Below are 20522 nucleotides of genomic sequence, written 5' to 3' on the forward strand. Positions count from 1 at the left end.
CATCTTCCCATCATCCACCTTCCCTCACCCATGTTCACTACCTGCTGAATGCCATTCACTCTACCTCACATGCCTACCTGCACACAATCACTCTCAATGTCCTGACCAAGTGGTGGCATTAAAGGAAGTGATATATTAAGTCTGATTCAGAGGAAGATAACAAAAATGTGGTTATGGGATACCATTGTTTTTCCACCTTTACTCCAAACTGCTACACCATTTTTATCATTGTAACCAGATGGAACTTCTGCAGCAGGATCTTGAACTGAAGTGTATATAAAACCATTCTGTAAAATAAAAAAGAGATGGAAGAATGATGTTTGCTTTGTTCAGTTTGTAAAATACAAGTAATACACATTAAATAAGGCCAGATTTTGACAGGGTAAGGCCTTAAACTGTAGGATCCTCAGAAGAATACCTATAAAACAAGACAAGATTTAGACATGGTGAGGACCTTAGCTATGGAATCCTTTATGGGCTCTATTTGGCAATTGCTAACGGAGAGCAACTGAACATGACAAAAATGTTTCCAAAATGCATAATATAACCAAATGGAGTGGAGTGAGGAGAAGAGTAGCTCCTTTTATAAGCATAATTATAAAGTAATTGTTTTTAATCCAGGCATGAAATCTGCATTTTGAGGGTAGAGAATTAGTTAATCCCATTGATCCTAAAGCCTTGACAGTTATTTTATGTTATCATATCCAAAAGAATAAAAGGCAAAGTTGGTCTAGGTGGGATTTGAACTCAGAACATAAAAAAGTGAAAGAAATACTGTACAGCATTTTTCCAATGCTCTAAGAATTCTTCTAGCTTGAATGAAACTATGTAAATAATCCACAGATTAATTGGTCTAATTCATTATTTAAATATAGATTATATCAATGAATGAGATATAATTCTGAGATTTTGAAGGATTTCTATAGCTTGCTTAGCTTGAGCCTAAATCTGACCTTAATACAGGAGTAACAATATATAAATATAGAAAAACTATTCTCACCTTTTAGAATTACACAAAAACCACTATATTCACTTTTCATTTCTTCCATGACGTATCCAAAAGATTTGTTGCATTATAGCAACCTTTTCACTGAAACAATTCTACGGCTGCTCATACCAGTGATCAGGTCACAGTCGTATGATAAAATAATTTTTTTTTACTATAGCTAAAATGGCTTGCTTGAGTTTCAGTACACAAACTTAGATCACGTTGCTTGCTATTTATGCATCTCTAGCAATATTGTAAATAAAGAATTTCCTTTCTTAGTATTGCATCTATTTTTCCATGTTGCATATGTGGAATGTTGTTGTTTAACTCAAGGTCAGCCCTGTTCCAGCCAAGGAACAATTAAAGGTGATCTAGTTGTAGCCATCCTGTCTTATTTTAGACATAATATATCTTGGACTACATTATCCAATGTGTCTTTCCTTTGTTTAAAATAGGAGCATATGGCATGAGAATTATTCTTATCGTGTTAAGCAACCAAGTAGAGGTATCTATTGGTTCATAGGCTGGATGTTTCATTTGAAAGAGCAACTGTTTTTATGACTGAACATTCTCCTTGGCCTCCATCACTCAATCATAAAGTAGGAGTCGAACCTGCTTTTATTCAGTCAGGTAAAATGAAGTGAGCAAATGTAGATAATTTGTTCAGAGCTACAACAGAATGACAGTAGTGAATTTATGATATATGATTAATACAGCAGCATTGCAACCTCACAGCCATTATGCAAGAATTAATAAAGAATATTGGTGAACTAAACTCACTGTATGATGGATCAACGTGTTTAAACATAAATTGGCCTACAACGACGGGAAAAAAAAACCCTAATATTTTTGCAGGACCTTCTGACAGTCAGTACTTACTGAAATATTGACCTTTCTGTCTTCTTTATGACAAATTAATTTAATCGACTTTTAAGCAGTTTATACCCACTAATTGATGACACTGAACATCATTAGTTTCCTCAGATCCTTTTATTTACCACAATTAAGCATAGTTAACAAAGCATATCTTAGTTTTTCTGAGATTACAGATGGATGAACATAATAGAATGCTAGACCAACAAAAATAACAGTAGTTTATACTCATCATTGTATTCTATTCAGGGCCAAGACTTTAGCTCTCAACAATCCAACTTCAACTAACTTCATATTGGTTCTATAGTTTGGTCAATTTGAAATTTTGAAACCAACTTAAAATGTGTATAAATAAAAATAGAACCATTATATTACTAATTAAAATTAAATTTATCATAAATGTTGCTTCAATATTAAGGAATATTTTACAACCCCTATACTCCCATATCAACAACAACAGATTTGAAAATATCTTTTTTAAATAATAAAAAAACCTTTCAAACCACCAATTTTACAAATTTAAATTCCTGATTGATTTTTTTTCTTTTTTCTTTTAGAAAAAAAAGATTAAGAGGGAAAAACTTACTTTCAGTGAAGCAAACTGTCTTATGCCTTTGCCAAAATATTCTAATGTTTCCTGATGTTCAACACTAATACAGAACAAAGAAATAAATCAAGTTAAAATTATTAGTGATAAACTAAAATACAGGGTCTTCAGGTTAAATTTGACAGTTTGCATAAAAGGAAAAGGAAACACAATATTCCATCCAAAACTAAAAGAATTTTTTAAAAATCAAAAAATATCAACAAGATTATGGCTGGGAGATAACAGCTTACTTAAAGTAGCCATCCTCAGCTTTCACCACGACCTCAAGGTGACTCCAGAACCTGGTGCATTAATTCCTCCCTGTGTCCTTGGGAGGATCTTTGAACACCTCCTTGATCTTGGCCACCAGCTCAGCCTTGGTGTTGCAGGCAGAGCAGTTGGTGTCTTTCTCAATTATGCCCCACACATAGTAATCAATGGGATAACAATTGAGGGAATTAGGAGGCTAGAAATTGGGGCTGATGAAGTTGTAGAAATTCCCTGACAATCACCTTTGACTCTTTCCAGAAGTATTGCAAGGAGCTAAAACCTGCTTCCACACAACCTCTCAGCCTCAGCAGCAACCCTCTCCAACTGGGGATTGAGCACACCTCCAGCAGCTTCACATAAATATCTGAATTGAGCCTAAGGCCCTGTTCAAAGATGTGGAGATAGATTTAGGTATGTGGACACAGTCAGAATGCTTACTGTGTCCCTTCCTGCTGGCCACAACTTCATAGTTTCCATTGCAACTCTTTATATCACATCTTACAACCTTTACAGTGTTCACAGAGTATTGAGCAGCAGTCATGATGTTGACATTTTGATACCCAGTGTGAATCATCTTGATACAGGCAACTCTTTTCCAGTATTCAGATGGCTTCCATTTCTCCATGTCCGCTAATTTTTTTTCAACTACAACTTTAATCTTTATGTTTTCCAACACTGTTAACTGTTTACCAATACATCAAGCTGTTCCTGACAAAAGGAAACATAAGAAAATCATCACATTTAACCAGAACACCCTGTAACTTACATAACATTTGAGTCTTTGTATTAAGCTGAGAGCAGCACAGCAAGCTAATAAAATACTCTGCAATTATATAGTGCTCCCACTATTCACAGTAGAGATGTGTATCTTTCTCCATATTACTTATTCACAACTACTAGACTAATTACTGAAATTCTTTTTTTTTCACCTTTTACTTGTTTCAGTCATCTGATTGCAGCCATGCTGGAGCATCGCCTTGAAGGGTTTTAGGCACACAGATCAATCCAAAGATATTTTTTAAGCCTAGTACTTATTCTCTTTTGCCAAACTGCTCAGTCGCTTTTGCCAAACTGCTCAGTCTCTTTTGCCAAACTACTACATTACAGGGACATCTTAATTCAGAGGTAAATTTGCATCCTTGCCATACAGCCTGTAGTATTAGTCACTACTGCACTGAATCTGTATCAGTAACTTAAAAACAGAACAAAATTCATGAAACAGTTCTACATTTAAGAGATGAGGAATTGTGTACATTATTTACATTATCCTCATCTTGTTTGTTGTTAATACAACGTTTTAGCTGATATACCCTCCAGACTTCATCAGGTGTCTTGGGGAAATTAATCACTATGCCATATGCTCACGGGCATATGGTGTAGTGGTTAAGAGTGTGGGCTACTAACCCCAAGATTCCGAGTTCGATTCCAGGCAGTGACTTGAATAATAATAGTAATATGTCGGCATTATAAAATCAAAACCGCTGACAAATGGTATAAACACCATCCTGAAGCTGTAACTAAGGGAGAAAATGTATCGATTCTCTGGGACTTCCCCGTACATACAGACAAGTTTATAAAAGCTAATAAACCGAGTATTATTATAAAAGATCAGACAAAGAAGACGTGTTTATTAATTGACATGAGTATTCCCTGCGATCATAATATAGCGGCGAAAGAATTTGACAAGATCGGTAAATATAAAGATTTGCAAATAGAAACTGAAAAAATGTGGCAACTCAAGGCGACTACTGTACCAGTGATTGTAGGATCTCTAGGAATGATAAAAAAAGGTACTGAAACCTATTTGAAAATGATTCCAGGCTTACCATCCCTACAGGAAGTGCAAAAAATCGTGTTAACAGGAACAACTCATGTACTGAGAAGAGCATTATTGCTGTGAAAACAACATCCATTCATGAATTTTTTTTATTTATTAATTTTTTTTTTTTTTAAATACATATTTTACCTGTAAATTTGCATGTGTAAACTGGGAATGCATACAGTGAGTTTCTCTGCCCTAGCTGTATGGAAAACACTCGGCAAGAAATGGAAGAAAATTTGAAGAAAGAAGAAAGAAAAAACGACGGCAGCGGCGGTGACGATGACGAAAAATACCTTAGGAATGAGAACCCAGGTTCAAAATTTCCCCAAGACACCTGATGAAGGCTGGAGGGTATATCAGCTGAAACATTGTATTAACAAAAAACAAGATGAGGACAAATATCCGTCAATTGTAAATAATGTAAAATTCATGAACATAGTAGATGAAATTTGCCTACTGTTTACATATCTAGTTTGATATACTCTATTTAATCTCTTCAATATTTTGTATTGGGAAAACAAAATTATTTACATCTGATGACACTCACAGCATAAGTATGGAAAAGAAAAAAAACAGTAGTTTGGAAAATGAGGCAAAAACTTACAAGTGACTGAAAGGTATTTGAATTAATCCAGGAATGTTCTTCATGTAATTTAAAATATCTCCAGAAATGTGAGGTGTGCTACCTTTAAAAAAATAATTTCTAAACCATTTTAAAAGACAACAAACTGAAGGAAATAAATCACAAAATATTTATAGTATCTTCTTCAAAGACGGGCCCTGTTTAAAATGTTAGACCTCCAACTTCACAGCACATAATCTTATCACATTTTACAGATTTTCTTAACTATTGTTGTTGTTTAACACCATCAAGCAAACTTATGATCAAAAGACACTGACCATGTATTTTTCTGACAATGTATATCTAGTATTACATATTTTATGTATCATTACAGAAGGAAATGATTTGAGCAAAATTTTGCTGCAACTTCTAGCAGGCTGCTCAACCATGTAGAGACCTTCTCTCATTGACTCATTTTCTAAAACATTTTCTTGCTAATGCAGACCCTCATTATTTTCTTGGATTCTAATTGTTTTATTTTTTTTAATTTTTAGCATATAAGAATAATTTTTTTAAACCAACTTCATACTGACTACAAGTTCCAGCAGCCATGATTTCAAACATTAGGAATAAAATAATGAGCAAACATCAAAGAAAAAAAAAAAAAAAAAAACAAGTGCAGATAATATGTAAGTGGATTTGTAATTGTGTCACTTTTGAAGGAGTCTTCAAGTGCAGATGATGAAATATAGAAAACGGCATGAGTGTATGGTTAAGAAGTTTGCTTTGCAGCCACATGGTTCAGGATTCAATCCTACTGCAGGACACTTTGGGCAAGTGTTTCTTACCACAGCCTTGGACTGACCTGTACCTGACAAGTGGAATTCAGTAGATAAGAACTGTATGAAAGATTTTTGTATGTGTGTGTGTGTATACATACTTGCATACACCTTTCACTAACGTATATTGATAAAGAATGTAAACAAGATTGAGAAAATTTTTAAAGTGCTCTCCAAATAAAAATCATTTGTAATCATTCTGCACTGCATTAGTTATGCAGTTAACCAGGGACCAGCCTATTAGAAACCCATAACAAAATATTGTACAGATTACTGTGAAATGAAGTAAATTCTGACAGTGAAGAAGGTTGGTCTTTGTGATGGCTAGGGAGAGATTGCTAACGACGGTGGAGCCTAGTATTTTTAATGTACCTTGAGAATTCTAGCTGCAAGTTGTTTATGAGGTGAGGCATGATATTGTGTTTTTGGCATGTTTTGATGGTGTCTATGCTGTTGAATAGGACAAGATTTTTCTCTTTAAGAAGACAGTGAAGGTTTGGCATAAAGTGTCTTGATTGCATATGGATAATACTTGGATGCAGAAGGTTAGAGAGAGAGGAATGAAGGGATATTTTCTGCATATGAGTTGGCATTGTTGGAGGTAACAGCAAGTAGGCTATTGATGTATAGGAAATGTTGTGTCTCGTTGACACTATTATGTACTTCTTGAACTCACTGTATATGCCACTTTATAATGTGGACTTATAATAAGGTTACAACAATACAAATACCTCTTCTCAATGACTTCTATGACTATCTTCACAAAACACTGTCCTTCACTGACTGCACATGTGCCTTCATACAGTTTAGGACAGTTGACTTGCTATCCTACAGGGGTGTCAGGATTTCACCACAACATCTCCCCTTTTTGAGTTTGACTTTCGCTGGAAGTCAATATTTTCATTTTATTTATTATCTTTATTACCACCTCTCCCCCACTTTTTTTTCAACTCCCTGAGAAGAAATTGGAATATTTTTTTCGTTTTGGGCCTACTTGCAAAAGTTCTGTTTGCTTTCTTTTCCTAGTTACTGTATTCATTGGTTCGATTATTCCCTGAGGTATCAAAAATATCATAAAGAAATTCCATTGGTTCTTCATGTCTTATTCTTTTTTCTGTAAACCATTTTTTAAAATTGATTTAAATGTCTTTTGTGTTCCCACATATGGCCTTTTACCATGTAGGTTATCTTTCCTAAACATTGGCATATTATAACTTCATCCTAACTTTCCTTTCCATTTTTGTATATTTGAAAAAAAACCATGTCACCAATTTTGAAGTATTTCATCTTATTTTCAGTGTTTCTCTCCATTTTTTCTTTTCTTCCTGATACTAATTTGTCAAACACTGACCTGACTTTCCTGGCGAACATTAGTTCAGCTGGCAACACACCTGATGTGGTGTTGGGGTTAGGTGTTATTTGGTAGACACTTAAGAATTGCATCAATGCAGTATCAGCTAGTAGTTCATTTCTAGATTTTTTCAGCACCCTCTTAAATGTGTTTATGAAATGTTCCACTAGTTCATGTGATCTCGGATGGTATGGTGGAGTAGTAATATGCTGCATTGCATGCATTTTGCAAGTTTGCAAATTCCTCTGACGTAAACTGTGTTCCGTTATCAGACACTGTAGTGTTTGGGACGTCATATTGCACCAAATAGTTCGTCCAGAAATTCCATTGTTACTTTGGAGATTGGCTTCCCACATTTACATATTTCTGGCCATTTTGTGTAACTATCCACAACTGTTAGATAATACTCTCCATTTAACGGTCCTGCGAAATCTATGTGTAATCTTGACCAAGGTACATCAGTGTTGGGCCAAGGTTGAATTTTTACAGGTGGCACCTTTGCTGCCAGGGCACAACCCCTGCAGGCTTTCACCATTTTTTCAATATCCTGATCCATATTCGTCCAGTAAACATAGCTTCTCATCAATGCTTTCATTCTCGCGATTCTTGGATGTTCTTTTAACATACGGCTTTCCAAAGAAACAGGTATTACAACCTTCTGAACGTACATAAGTATGTCATCACATATCGAATACCATTTTGAAACTGTGTTATGCTTGATCACGTGAGTTTTTGTATTTGTTTCAAACTTCAGTATATTTTTCATTTTTATTATGATCACATCCTTCTCTGCTTTAACTTTTATTTCTTCTAAAGTGACAGGTAGTTCACGTACTATGTTTTTATTTCAATTTTGGCTTTTAATGCTGCCATTACCGTGTCCTCTAACAGTTCATTGTATTTAGGAATCAATCTTCACAGCCCATCCGCATGTCCTAATTTTTTTGATGGTAGAAATTCCATCTTAAAATCATAATTTAGCAGGACCGTCCCCCAGCGCTGCAATCAGTTGGCTGTATGTGTGCAGATACCCTTTCTCGCTTCATAAATTGATAACAATGGGCAGCAATGTGTTTGCAGACTGAATTTCCTTCCATGTATGAATTTGTGAAATTTTCCACTGCAAAAATAATGGCTGTAGTTCGCAATTTAGCTGTAGTTTTTTTCAGCTGCCAACACTGAAGGTGAAGCATCAGCAATAGGTTTTACGCTACCATTTTCATACTTGTGTAAAATTACCACTCTTATACCACTTTTGCTAGCATCTGATGCTGCTACTATTTTAAATTTTGGATCAAAGTGCGATAATGACAGTTCCGATGTTAAAACTTTTAAAATTTCTTTGAATGCTTTTTAATACCTGTCTAACCAATACCATTTTATGCCTTTTTCAATAGGTTGTTTAAGGGTGCTCTTAGCTCATGCATGTTTGGTATGTATGTTTTGTAATAGTTCATGAGCCCTAAGAACGCTTGTAATGTTATAATATTTTGCAGGGTAGGTATTTTTTTAATTGCCGTTGATCTTGAAGGATCTGGCTCTAGACTCAAGACTCACTTTTTATGAATATGTCATCCAAATATGCTATAGCAAAATCTGTATCTGCAAGCATCGTGTCCATCACCTGTTGGAAAATACTAGGTGCCATCTTTATCCTGAAAGGAAGTCGACTGAATTCATATAAAACTTTAAGAGTGTTTATCGTTAATAATTTCAAACATTCTTCCTCAACTTGTAACTGTACATATGCCTCCGACAAGTTCAATCTTGAGAAAAATTTTCCTCCATTGAGTTTTGCAAAAATTTCATCTGGGCTTGTTAGTGAATAAGTGTATGTCCTTAAACATTCATTCAAACCTGTTGAAAAGTCCACACATACTCGTATTTTGTTATTGTTTTTCTTTACATAAACAGTTAGTGCTGCCCATTCTGAATAATCAACTTTTTCCATTTATTCATATAGTGAGAACACCACAGAATGTACAATGAAAATGTACTCCTCAGCTGCATAATGGAATTTCATTTTAGAAATGAAATTCCATTATGCAGCTGAGGAGTACATTTTCATTGTACATTCTATGTGGTGATCTCACTACATGAATAAATGGAGCTTGTACGAAACGTACGTACTGCTATAACCTATTGAATTTTTGTTGCTTATCTTCAAATTTTATTCACCAAATCTCTTGATTTTGTTTTTGGTTTTTTTACCCTACCAAATTCTGGGGCCTCAAACATTTTAAGTACCACATTTAATCTTTTGATTAAATCTATATTATTAATCAACCTTTTCTATAACTCCCAGCTTTTCTAGCCTATCTAATTCTTTACTGACTTGATTCAATGCTGTGAAAGGTACAGCTCGCTTCAGTTTAAACATCGATACAGCATTTTCTTTTACTTGAAATTTTACTTTTGTCTTGATGCATCTACCTAATTCTTCAGAAAAAATACCAGGACAAATCTTTTTCAATTTCTTTTCTAAATCTCCTGATGCCTTATTTGAACTGGCGTTATAACCGTTTACATTATTGCAAAAACTATTTATGAGGAGGTTCCATAAATTAAACAATTCTATCCAGTCTGTGCCAAAAAGGTTTGTTGTAGTTTTCAATACAAAAACTTTAGCCTTCAAAGTTTTCCCATGAAATGTTACCTCACTAATCATTTTGTCCAAAAATCGTAATTATTTCCCTGAGATGCCTCTCGCCATTTTCAATTTTCAATGTAGGCCTTCCTATATTTTTCATGTATCCTTGTTAATTATTGTGATATCACTACCTGAGTCCAACTGTAGTCTTGTATTCACATTATTTATTTTTATAGAGACAAATTTTCTTTTTTGTGCCTTGCTTTGTGTTGACAATACTTTTTTTCTCAAATTTTTTTCGTTCAACCTTTTTTGTTTCACCCACCAATGTGAATTCTTGTGTCGAATTTTCCCACATCCAAAACATTTTAGATTCTTAAAAGGACAGTTTCGTTTGAAATGTATTTTTCCACATCCATAACATGATTTGGGTATTGACTGTTGTTTTTCTTTGTTCGTATCTCTTACCTGTCAACACGTATGTATACTTGAATAATCTTTTTCAATTTTTTCTGCATCCTGTCATAGATTTATAATTCTTTCGCATTCTTCACCACTATTTGTAGGGTTACTTTTGAATCTTGTTCAAACTTCGTCAATATTTGAGCCCTTATCTCCACATCTTTATTTGCTGTTAATCCTTGTATGAAGATTAAACATTTAAACATATCCGGGCTTAATTCATTGAGTTTAAATTTTCCACATTCTCTATTTACGATTCTGGCATACGTGACAAAATCTTTTTTTTTTTTCAAATTCAAACACTCCCAGTGAATAGTAGATAGTGAACTTCTTTCACTGAATATTTTAGATAATAGCTTAATTAATACTGTTCTATATTTATGCCATATGCCCGTGGGCATATGGTGTAGTGGTTAAGAGCGCAGGCTACTAACTCCAAGATTCCAAGTTCGATTCCTGGCAGTAACCTTAATAATAATAATAATAATAATAATAATAACAACATCAAAAAATATCTTAGGAATGAGAACTCAAGCTCAAAATTTCCTCAAGACACCTGATGAATGCTGGAGGGTGTATCAGCTGAAACATTGTGTTAACAACAAACAAGATGAAGACAAATATCTGTCAAATATAAATAGCTTAATTGTTTCCTCGAAACAAATTTCAGATGGTTTTCTTGGCAAGATGTAATTACAAAACCTTTCATGTTCTGCTGGTGATAATTTCCTTAAAAGACACCTTCTTTTCGTCTGTCCAGCTTTTACAATCTTCCTTGAAAATTCCTTCATACCTTCTGAAGTATGCAGAAAATGTAATCCCTTCTTCCGGATTATATGTGAATTCTTCAATTGAATTAGCAACCGCGTCTGCTGATAACAAACCTGAAATTTTTTGTGACTGCAACAATAATCCCGTTCCCACTGCAACTGAACCACGGAAGCCAATACGTCTTCCATGCTAAAAACATCCACCGTGAGCTTCAAATGTCTCATTGCCACTGTGATGTCTCATCAACACTATTATGTCCTTCTTGAACTCACTGTATATGCCACTTTATAATGTGAACTTATAACAATACAAATATCACTCAGAAACAACATGTAACAAACAATATCTCTTCTCAACAACTTCTACGACTCTTCGCAAAACTCTTGCACACATCACACTGTCCCTCACTGACAGTGAACATGTGCATTTATACGGTTTAGGACAGTTGACTTGCTATCCCACAGGGGTGTCAGGATTTCACCACAAGAGAAAGAAGAGTGTATGATACAAAACCATAACTGGTGTACACTAGAATTAATAATATGTGGGCCATATTGTATTGAGCACTTGTATTGAGAAATGAAAATCTAACATTTTGGGCCTTTACCTTTTATCTCAATGAGGAAGAAACTTATAGGAGTCTTCCAAGATTTTTTCTGAAAACAATGTAACAGATAAAACGCTTAAAAAATAAGATGAGTAAAATCGTTTGTTGTTTGATTAAGACCTCTAAAAATTAAACTTACCTCCTCGTGTATACAACATACATAATGGGGTTTCGAGAATTTGTTCAGCATTTTGTCCAAACTGACTTAAAACTCCACATCGTGCTGAACCATGACAAACTTTTTGAATAATGAATTTCATCATTCTTTGATTTTAAAAAAATCTAAAAAAGAAATTTGATTATATTAAAGAAAGGAAAGCATTTGAAAAATTATTTGTATACATATTTCTGAATAAAAAATTAATTTAAGAATAATGAAATAAAATATTGTAAACAAAATCATTCATGTATTGACAATTCAAATGATGCATACAGTATTTTGTATGCCAATAAATAAGGATAGCACAGGTTGTCCTCAATTCAGTCATTAGTTACTCAGAATGTATGGTGGATATAGACAGGCTTCCTAGGCAAGGACTTGGTTACTGGAAACTGAATGCATCATTCCCAGTGTGCAAAGTTTACAGAGACCAGTTTAGCTAATTAGTTATTCAGGCTAATTAGTTATTAACCAATAATGAATGATGGTTTGCCCCCATGAGAGTGATTAGAACAGAATCAATAAGGTTTAGTAAGAGAGCAACAATATACAAAGGAGACTTCATTAGAAACTTAGAAGTGCTTAAGAATGTCACAGCAAGCAAGTGACACACTTGTGATAAGATTGGCCCTCAAGCAATTCTTCAACATTATGCATGAAGGCTGCATTATCAAAGCTAAAGTGAATGTTCTAAGATACAAAGGATTGAAAACCATTTGATGGACTTGAATGGCAGAGGCATGACATGTCAATAAAACCACAATTTGGTCTTTGACAGACCATAATGAAAGTGTGTTATTCAATACCAACCAAACGTGTGTGGCTTTTTATATATTGCAATGCCTACCTTAACAGCATACCACAAGTTTCAGCAATGGAGGTAGCACATTGCGAAACTAACAACCACTGAAATATGGCTAACTGCACAAGGAGCAAATCACCCAGTTTGGACAGTCTATCCTACTAGCATTATATGCCAGACTTGTTCAGTTGCCTCTTGGTAGATATCTACCACAGCTAGCAGCAAAACAAGATATTCCCCAGGTCTGTAAGCCGAGGAGCAGTAGTGCTGCAGAGAAAGAAACTGAATAAGAGAGACCACATTGATAATTTTCAGCTAAACACAGATTTCGAGATTTTGGCCAAAGTGTTAACAAAGAAGTAGATATGTGTCACTGGTCATGTGATGGGCTCACATATGCTATCTCAAACAGATTTAGTCAAGACAACCTCAACCTCAAGTAATACATTGTAAAGAAAGTAAGGAACTTGGCAAAGGTGAGAACCTCATCAATTTGAATCAGTCAAAAGCTTTCAATAGGATCCACCACCAATAGCTGGCAGTTGTTCTCACAGCTGTCAGTTTCAGTCTCATCTATAAGTGCTGCATAGGTGGTAAGAGCAAATAGCAATTTATGAGAACCATTGTAGTATTATGTGCTCAGTCCATCAAGGTTGTCCTCTCACATCCCTTCTGTACATGTTGACTCATGAGCAACTATTGTAGAAACTAGAGACATTGTGGAGTGTCTGGTGTGAAATAGAATGGGGAAGATCTGCGTCAACATATGCAGATGACACCAAGTACACTGAAGTTGTAAAGATTCAAACTCCAACCTGCAAAATTATCAGTTCGTGATCATGAGTAAGCCACAATTGGATCATATGAGTTTCATGTGAACCTAAAATTCAAGTGATCAACTTGAAGTTATGCTGTGAACAACAACTCAAACCCTTTATCCAAGTTGAGCAGTTTGGTGCCTAAATCACAGCAGAGTGATGTCGGCATTGAAGCATCTGTTCATGAGTTTGCTTTTGTTGTAATATATGCAGCCAATCTGATCTTAAATTCAACTAATAAAGCTATAATATGAATCTTGGTGACTCAAAAGACAGAGACCTACCATGGCCAACCTCGCAACAATGGCAACCCTGACAAAGAAAAATCCCGCATATTTGTATCAATCTCATGAAAACCAATTCCACAGTGTAAAAATGGATGCAAAACAGTGGCAAGCAAACACCACATTACAGTAAGAACTAGCTTAAAATATGCACTCCATGCAGACTTTAAGGCGAGCCCTGCAGAGGGCTAATTGGGCCTGTGACCCAAAACTGAAGAGGGCAATAAAGCATTTATTGATCCCTACCACCACTGATTTATATCACAGAGTATCACTGTGACATTTAGAGATCACTGTAAAGCAGCAATATAAACAATATTCATCGTTTTACGATTTAGTGTGAGTATGAAGAGACCTGATCCCAATGCCAGATGTTCAAGAACCAAATGAAGGGCAGATTTTCAACCCTGGGATCATCCTAATTCCAGAAAGGTATATGCCTATGTAGAGCATATGTAGACTGAGATACAAAGGTCTTGGATGGACAGACAGACAGAAATTTGCATTTATCATTAATATCAAAGGGTGAAAAAAGCCACACAATACAAATTTCCTCACTGCAAACCCTACCTTCTAATATGTGACATTGATACACTAATAGTACTGTGTCTCAACAACAAATGAGACATGCATTTTTCACCCACAAAATTTTTAGTTTGCATGACATAGTAGCTGAAACTGGTATTAATTTCATTTAAGTCATTCAAAATAATTTGTGCTTAAGTATGGTAACTTCACCTGTCCCATCAGTTTCTTCTGGAGATAGCGATAGCCCAGCTATTCAGGCTGCTTTGGATACACTAGTTTGGTTTGTGCAACTTGAAGTACACTTTGTGGTGAACAAAATTTCTTCAGATACACACTAATTTAACTTCTTAGTGTTCTACCACTTGGTTTAAGCAGAAAAATCAAAGATTTAATTACAACCTTCAACTTCACATTTTATCAAAGTGTGACAGCAAAGATTTTTACAATGTACTTCTATGTCCAGACAGAAATGTTTTCACCAGCTTCTTGATAATGAGATCTTGGGAGATAAGAAACTTTCTCAAATGTTGAGAAAAATGAAAGAATTATTAGAAGATAACCCACTTGAAGAGTTGATCTTGAGACACTTTTTTTTAAATTTCACCTACCATCAAATGTGTAAGCCATTTTAGCACCTATAAAAGAGTTCTACTACTCTTTTTTTAAACATTGGTTCCAGGTACATAAGGGAACAAACAGCATGTAGTATTTGACTAGTAAAATTTTTACATGAATCACAAAAACTGACAGCAATTACTTTATTAGCTGTAAACCATTCACCTTTTCCCACTTATGGTGAGAAAACTATAACCTTTGATCTTAATTTGTAACATGAATTCAAGTAGATCTTTCTGATTGCAGATCTTCCATGTCCTAATATTAGTACTGATTTCCTATGTCATTTTCGTCTTTTTGTGGATTTGAAATTCAAGAGACTGATAGACTTGGAGACTAATTTGTCAGAATAAGGTATGAGCATTAAATCTGCTACTGTCAGTCTTCTTTTCTTTGTACCCTCTTCATATAGGAACCCTGAACACTTGGTTATGCATGATATTGTTAGTGAAGGCCTTCCTCTTTCATCACGACCTAGACAACTCACTGCTAACAAACTAAAATACAGAAAGGATGAATTCAGCCACATGTTGGAACTCAGAATAATTCAACCTTCTTGTAGTAATTGATCTTCTCCACTGCATATGGTTCTCAAGAAAATTGAGGGAGATTGGTGTCCCTGTGGAGGCTACAGTAGATAAATGCTTTAACTGTTACTGATAAATATTCAATCTCTCTTATCCATGACTGCTTAACTTCTTTATATGGAGGTATTTTTTTCAAAAATTGTTGTAGTATGTATCTATAACCAGATTTCAATTGAACTTACTGATGTTCCTAAAACAGCTATAACTCCTTTTGAACTTATTAAATTTCTTAAAATGCCTTTTGATCTTAGAAATGTTGCAAATACTTTCCAAAGATTTACTGATGAAGTTATTCATGGTTTAGACTTTGTGTTTGCCTATATTGACAACTTGATTGCAAGTCCTGCAGAACAGCAGCATGAACAACATTTAGAACGATTTTTTACTGATTATCACATGTTGTCATAATTAACCCCAGTAAATGTCTCTTTGGTGTTTCATCTATAGCATTTTTGGACATTTTGTTAATAGAGAGAGAATCCAACCATTGAAAGAGAAAGTAGAGGTGATTACAAATATTCCTGTTCCTACATTACTGAAGAAATTGTGAGAATTTCTTGGTCTTATTAACTTCTATAGATGGTTCAATTTGCACTGTATGAAGTTTATATATCCCCTATCAGAATTACTATGTAACCATAAACAGAAAAATATAATGATACTAGCAGAAATACCCGGCGTTGCCCGGGTTAAAGAGAATAATGAAATCTAAAAACGCCGTCTAGACTACGCATCATCTTTATATATAGAGATGTATATACACACACGCACCCAAACACACGTATATATATGTATATCAATATAAATATATGAAAGTCAATGAAGTTTCGTAAAAGAAGGTGATCATGTACATACTTTCTTGCTGTTGTGATTATAACACCTCGTTGTAAACTATGTTCCTTGTTTTCCCTTGTGGAGCATATACAAATAGGTTTTTTTTTTTGCTGCCCACTCTTGAGCAGCCAACATACAGTTGTCCATGTGAGAAGCAGGGCTCTTCCAAGAGAAGACCAGCTACAGACAGTGTTTGACCCTGAGATTTGTTTATGGACATGGCAAAAGTCACACGAAGGGGGAATTGTAGTCTTCTGAATGTAAAAGGAATGTCTGCTCCTGATGGAGTAAGAGGAATTCTTGGAATAAAGACGTCATCCCCTTTTGCACATCCAGAAAGAATGGTAGCCTCGATAACGTGTGACATCATTTTCTAAATAATGCTCATCTGTTATGTTCGGGTTAAAATTTCATCAACATCAAAAATATATGAATTTTCATGGGAGTTATGGCCGTTATGCAAAGAATATAATTTCCAAATTTCATAAAGATCCATTCAGTACTTTTGATGTAGTTTTGGATAAGAAAACAAATGACTAATGTGTGTGTTTGTGTGCATGTGTATGTGTGTGTGATGGGTGTATATATGTATAGATATCTGTATGCATGTATATATGTATATATGTGTACATATTACATGTACATCTATATATATATATATACATCTACACATATGTATACATATACATGTATGCATATAGATCTATATCTATATATATATATATATATATACATATACGTGTACATCTATATGTATACATATACATCTCTCTCTCTCTCTCTCTCTGAAAGTATCTGTCATTACAGTATCGAAATGGTGTACATATACATGTATATGTATACATATACATCTCTCTCTCTTTCTGTCTCTCTCTTTCTCTCTCTGTGAAAGTATCTGTCACTACAGTATCGAAATGTGATTGTTTCAGTTAGTGGAATAGTTTCATTTTTAAAGTGAAAGTATTTGACATGAGTGTTTTTGTTTCACTTTTGACACGTAATACTTAAATAGTGGAGGAGATATTATGTTGCCGTGTGCTCGAACTCTGCAAGAAGTTAATAATTTTTTTTTACTAAAACACAACTGGAACCCTAAGTAAGGCATGTGTAAAATTTGAATGAAATTGGTTGCGTAGTTCTCGAGTTTTAGGGATTCACACAGACAGACAGACACACATTCTCATTTTTATATATATAGATTATCTCTTTAACTCCAACAGAATTAGTCTTTTCAGAAAGACAAAACAAAAGTTAACTAGAGTTACCCTGCTAGCCCATCCAATACCAGATGCACCCATGTCACCCATGTCGCTAATGGTGAATGCATTTAATGTAACAATCAGAGGAGTACTGCAACAGTTTGTCCAAAATCCTGGCGACCTCTTTCCTTTTGTTTTGTGAAGTGTTTTGAGTCAGCCAAAACAAGATATAGTGCTTTCAAACAAGAGTCGTTGACCACTTATTTGTCAGTAAAGCACTTTAGCCATTTCTTGAAAGGAAGAACCTTCACTATTTATATTGATCATAAACCATTAACCTTCACATTTCAATCCAAAATGGATAAATATTCTCCAAGAAACATTAGGCACATTGATCATATTTCACAATTTACTATGAATATACATATCAGGGGTTCTGAAAATTCTGTGGTAGATACATTACCTCATGCTCATATCAATGCTTTGCACTCTGGTGACATTATTAATTTAGAAAATATTGCTAAGGATCAGAAAGACAATGAAGAATAATTGCAACTCCAAAATTCAGTCATCTTCTCTAGATTTTCATCTATTACTGCTACGTTCTAGTGATTCAGAAATATGTTGTGATGTTTCTACTGGATTTTCCAGACTGTTTTGAAAAATTATAGACAAACTGTTTTTTCGGGACTTCAATAAATTTCAACGTGTCTTGTATCGCCAAGTATAGAGAAAGATATTTGTAATTGGATATGACATTGTATATCCTGCCAAAAAAGATAAAGTTGACCACTACATCAAGGCAGCACTCAGCATATTTGCTACTCCTGATGCTCGTTTTCAATATATTTACAGATATTGTAGGTCCTTTACCCTAGTACATGATAAAATATATCTGAGGATAGCTGCGTGAAAAAGTGCCACTCTCTAACAGTTGAGGGAACCCGTGGAAGAGGTAGGCCCAGGAAGACCTGGGCTGAGGTGGTGAGGCAAGACCTTCGAACATTGGGCCTCACCGAGGCGATGACTACTGACCGAGACCTTTGGAAATGTGCTGTGCGTGAGAAGACCCGGCAAGCCAAGTGAGATCGTTGCCAGTGCCCCTGGACTGGCTCTTGTGCGGGTGGCACATAAGATGTACCATCCTGAGCGTGACCGTTGCCAGTACCGCCTGACTGGCCTTGTAGGGTTTTCGAGCGAGATCGTTGCCAGTGCCCCTGGACTGGCTCTTGTGCGGGTGGCACATAAAAGACACCATTTCGAGCGTGGCCGTTTTCGTGCGGGTGACACGTAAAAGCACCCACTACACTCTCTGAGTGGTTGGCGTTAGGAAGGGCATCCAGCTGTAGAAACTCTGCCAAATTAGATTGGAGCCTGGTGTAGCCATCCGGTTGCACCAGTCCTCAGTCAAATCGTCCAACCCATGCTAGCATGGAAAGCGGACGTTAAACGATGATGATGATGATGATGATGATGACTTGTATAAAGCATTTTTCCAGAAGGCCAGAAACTATATCCATCAAGGGTGTTTCATCTGACTGGCTGAATGGATTTCACATTTTGATACAATACACCTACTACAATAACAACCAACAGAGGTTATCAATTTGAACCTAGGCTTTTCGGTCTGTGTGGCTGTGTATATATATATATATATATAGTACATATATACACTTGAGCATAGGTATTGATTGGAAATATATTAGAGAAAGTATATATATATATATATATGTACGTGTAAATACATATATATATATGTATGTGCGAACACAGACTTTTTCCTTTCTCTTCTGTTTCCCCTTTTTTTCTTATTCTTCTTTTTTGAATACCAAAATAAAGAGATAATTCTACAAAAATCGATAGACAAATTATTTTGAATGATACTCCACTTATACATATACACACATGAAGTAAAATAGACATAATTAAAATTGAATAAATACTCCTAGAATTTGAACCCAGAAACCCACCAGTTATAACCTATAATAACTTACAATTAAATCAATTTAAATTTAAAATCAAAATTAAAATGGAATCTTCCAACCTCTCACACATAATAAAAACCTATATATGCTTTATTTACTTACTCAGTATTTTTTTAATATTTTTCCAAGCGCATTGGATGTTTATTTCCCCTCACTCGTGGAGTTGGCGTACATTACATTGATTTTGATTAGAATACTGTATTGTTGAACTGTGTTTTTGTTGAATTATTGTTGTTAATTTTGTGGAAAAGTTCTTACAGTTGGTGAAACCGTCAATGGTTTTCCCATGTTGGGAAGCCTACATGATGGCAGAGAGGAAAAATGAACTGTCGGAGGAGGAAATAGAAAGGATCTGTGAAATCGAATTAATTGATGACGAGATAGAACACCCAATAACTGCAACAAAACAACAACCAGCAACTACGAAGAAAAATATTGATGTAAAAAGTCTGAAGACAAAGGAAACCACGGAAATCGAGGAGAAAATGGCAAAGAAAAAGCTAGACTTCGTAGCGGTGGCTGGTGCCAAGCTAAAAAAGGGAAACTTGAACAACACGGAAAAACACAAAGAGATGGTGAAGAGGGAGGGGCATGGCATTATTGCAACATCTCCTCAAAGTTTTCTGGAGAAAATTGAAAAAGAGACAATCATCTTCAAAACCTATAACATCAGAGAAAAAAAAAATTGACTATGTCACAGAAGCAGAAATTGAAAAGTGCCTCGAGCCAATTTGGCAAAAAATTACCTACATTGCCAGAGGCAAACGATATGCAACAATTGAGGTAAGAATGGAGTCAGAAGAAGATGCCAGACTCCATTCTGTGGAGCCTCTGAAGACCAAGAATGTAGTTCTCCTACCACTGTATATGGGTAGGAGAACATCCAAAATCACAATTAACAATATTCCCCCTGAGGTGGACCCAGAGTGGCTCTGGGTTTACAGGACAGGGTAACTGTCTTGGATGCCACCGTGATTGAGCCACGCCTG

General features: G+C 35.2%; 2 protein-coding genes across 16 annotated transcripts in view; one reads left to right on the forward strand and one right to left on the reverse strand.

Moving 5' to 3' along the window:
• The window catches only part of LOC106883222 (queuine tRNA-ribosyltransferase accessory subunit 2), an 84052-nt gene that overhangs the window by 41936 nt on the left and 21594 nt on the right, over positions 1-20522 (reverse strand). For 6 of the 10 annotated variants that reach the window (XM_089338891.1, XM_089338895.1, XM_089338890.1 and 3 more), the window contains 4 exons: positions 11861-12003; positions 5144-5225; positions 2448-2511; positions 183-287 (listed from right to left, as the gene is read on the reverse strand). In XM_089338891.1, coding sequence (XP_089195017.1) covers positions 183-287; positions 2448-2511; positions 5144-5225; positions 11861-11984 — 375 coding nt within the window. In that variant the 5' untranslated portion in view covers positions 11985-12003. The remainder of the gene's footprint in view (positions 1-182; positions 288-2447; positions 2512-5143; positions 5226-11860; positions 12004-20522) is intronic. The other 4 variants (XM_089338897.1, XM_089338896.1, XM_089338899.1 and 1 more) reach the window with 1 other exon arrangement.
• Positions 1-20522, forward strand: part of LOC106883226 (uncharacterized) — a 60764-nt gene that overhangs the window by 30336 nt on the left and 9906 nt on the right. For 5 of the 6 annotated variants that reach the window (XR_016237774.1, XR_016237775.1, XR_016237772.1 and 2 more), the window contains one exon: positions 5656-5790. The exons of the other annotated variant lie outside the window; for it this stretch is intronic. The gene's annotated coding sequence lies outside the window, so the exon portion shown is untranslated. The remainder of the gene's footprint in view (positions 1-5655; positions 5791-20522) is intronic. 6 annotated transcript variants of the gene reach the window in all.

This window comes from Octopus bimaculoides, chromosome 21 (genome assembly GCF_046866305.1).
Source record: "Octopus bimaculoides isolate indiv1 chromosome 21, ASM4686630v1, whole genome shotgun sequence".
Classification (NCBI taxonomy): domain Eukaryota; kingdom Metazoa; phylum Mollusca; class Cephalopoda; order Octopoda; family Octopodidae; genus Octopus; species Octopus bimaculoides.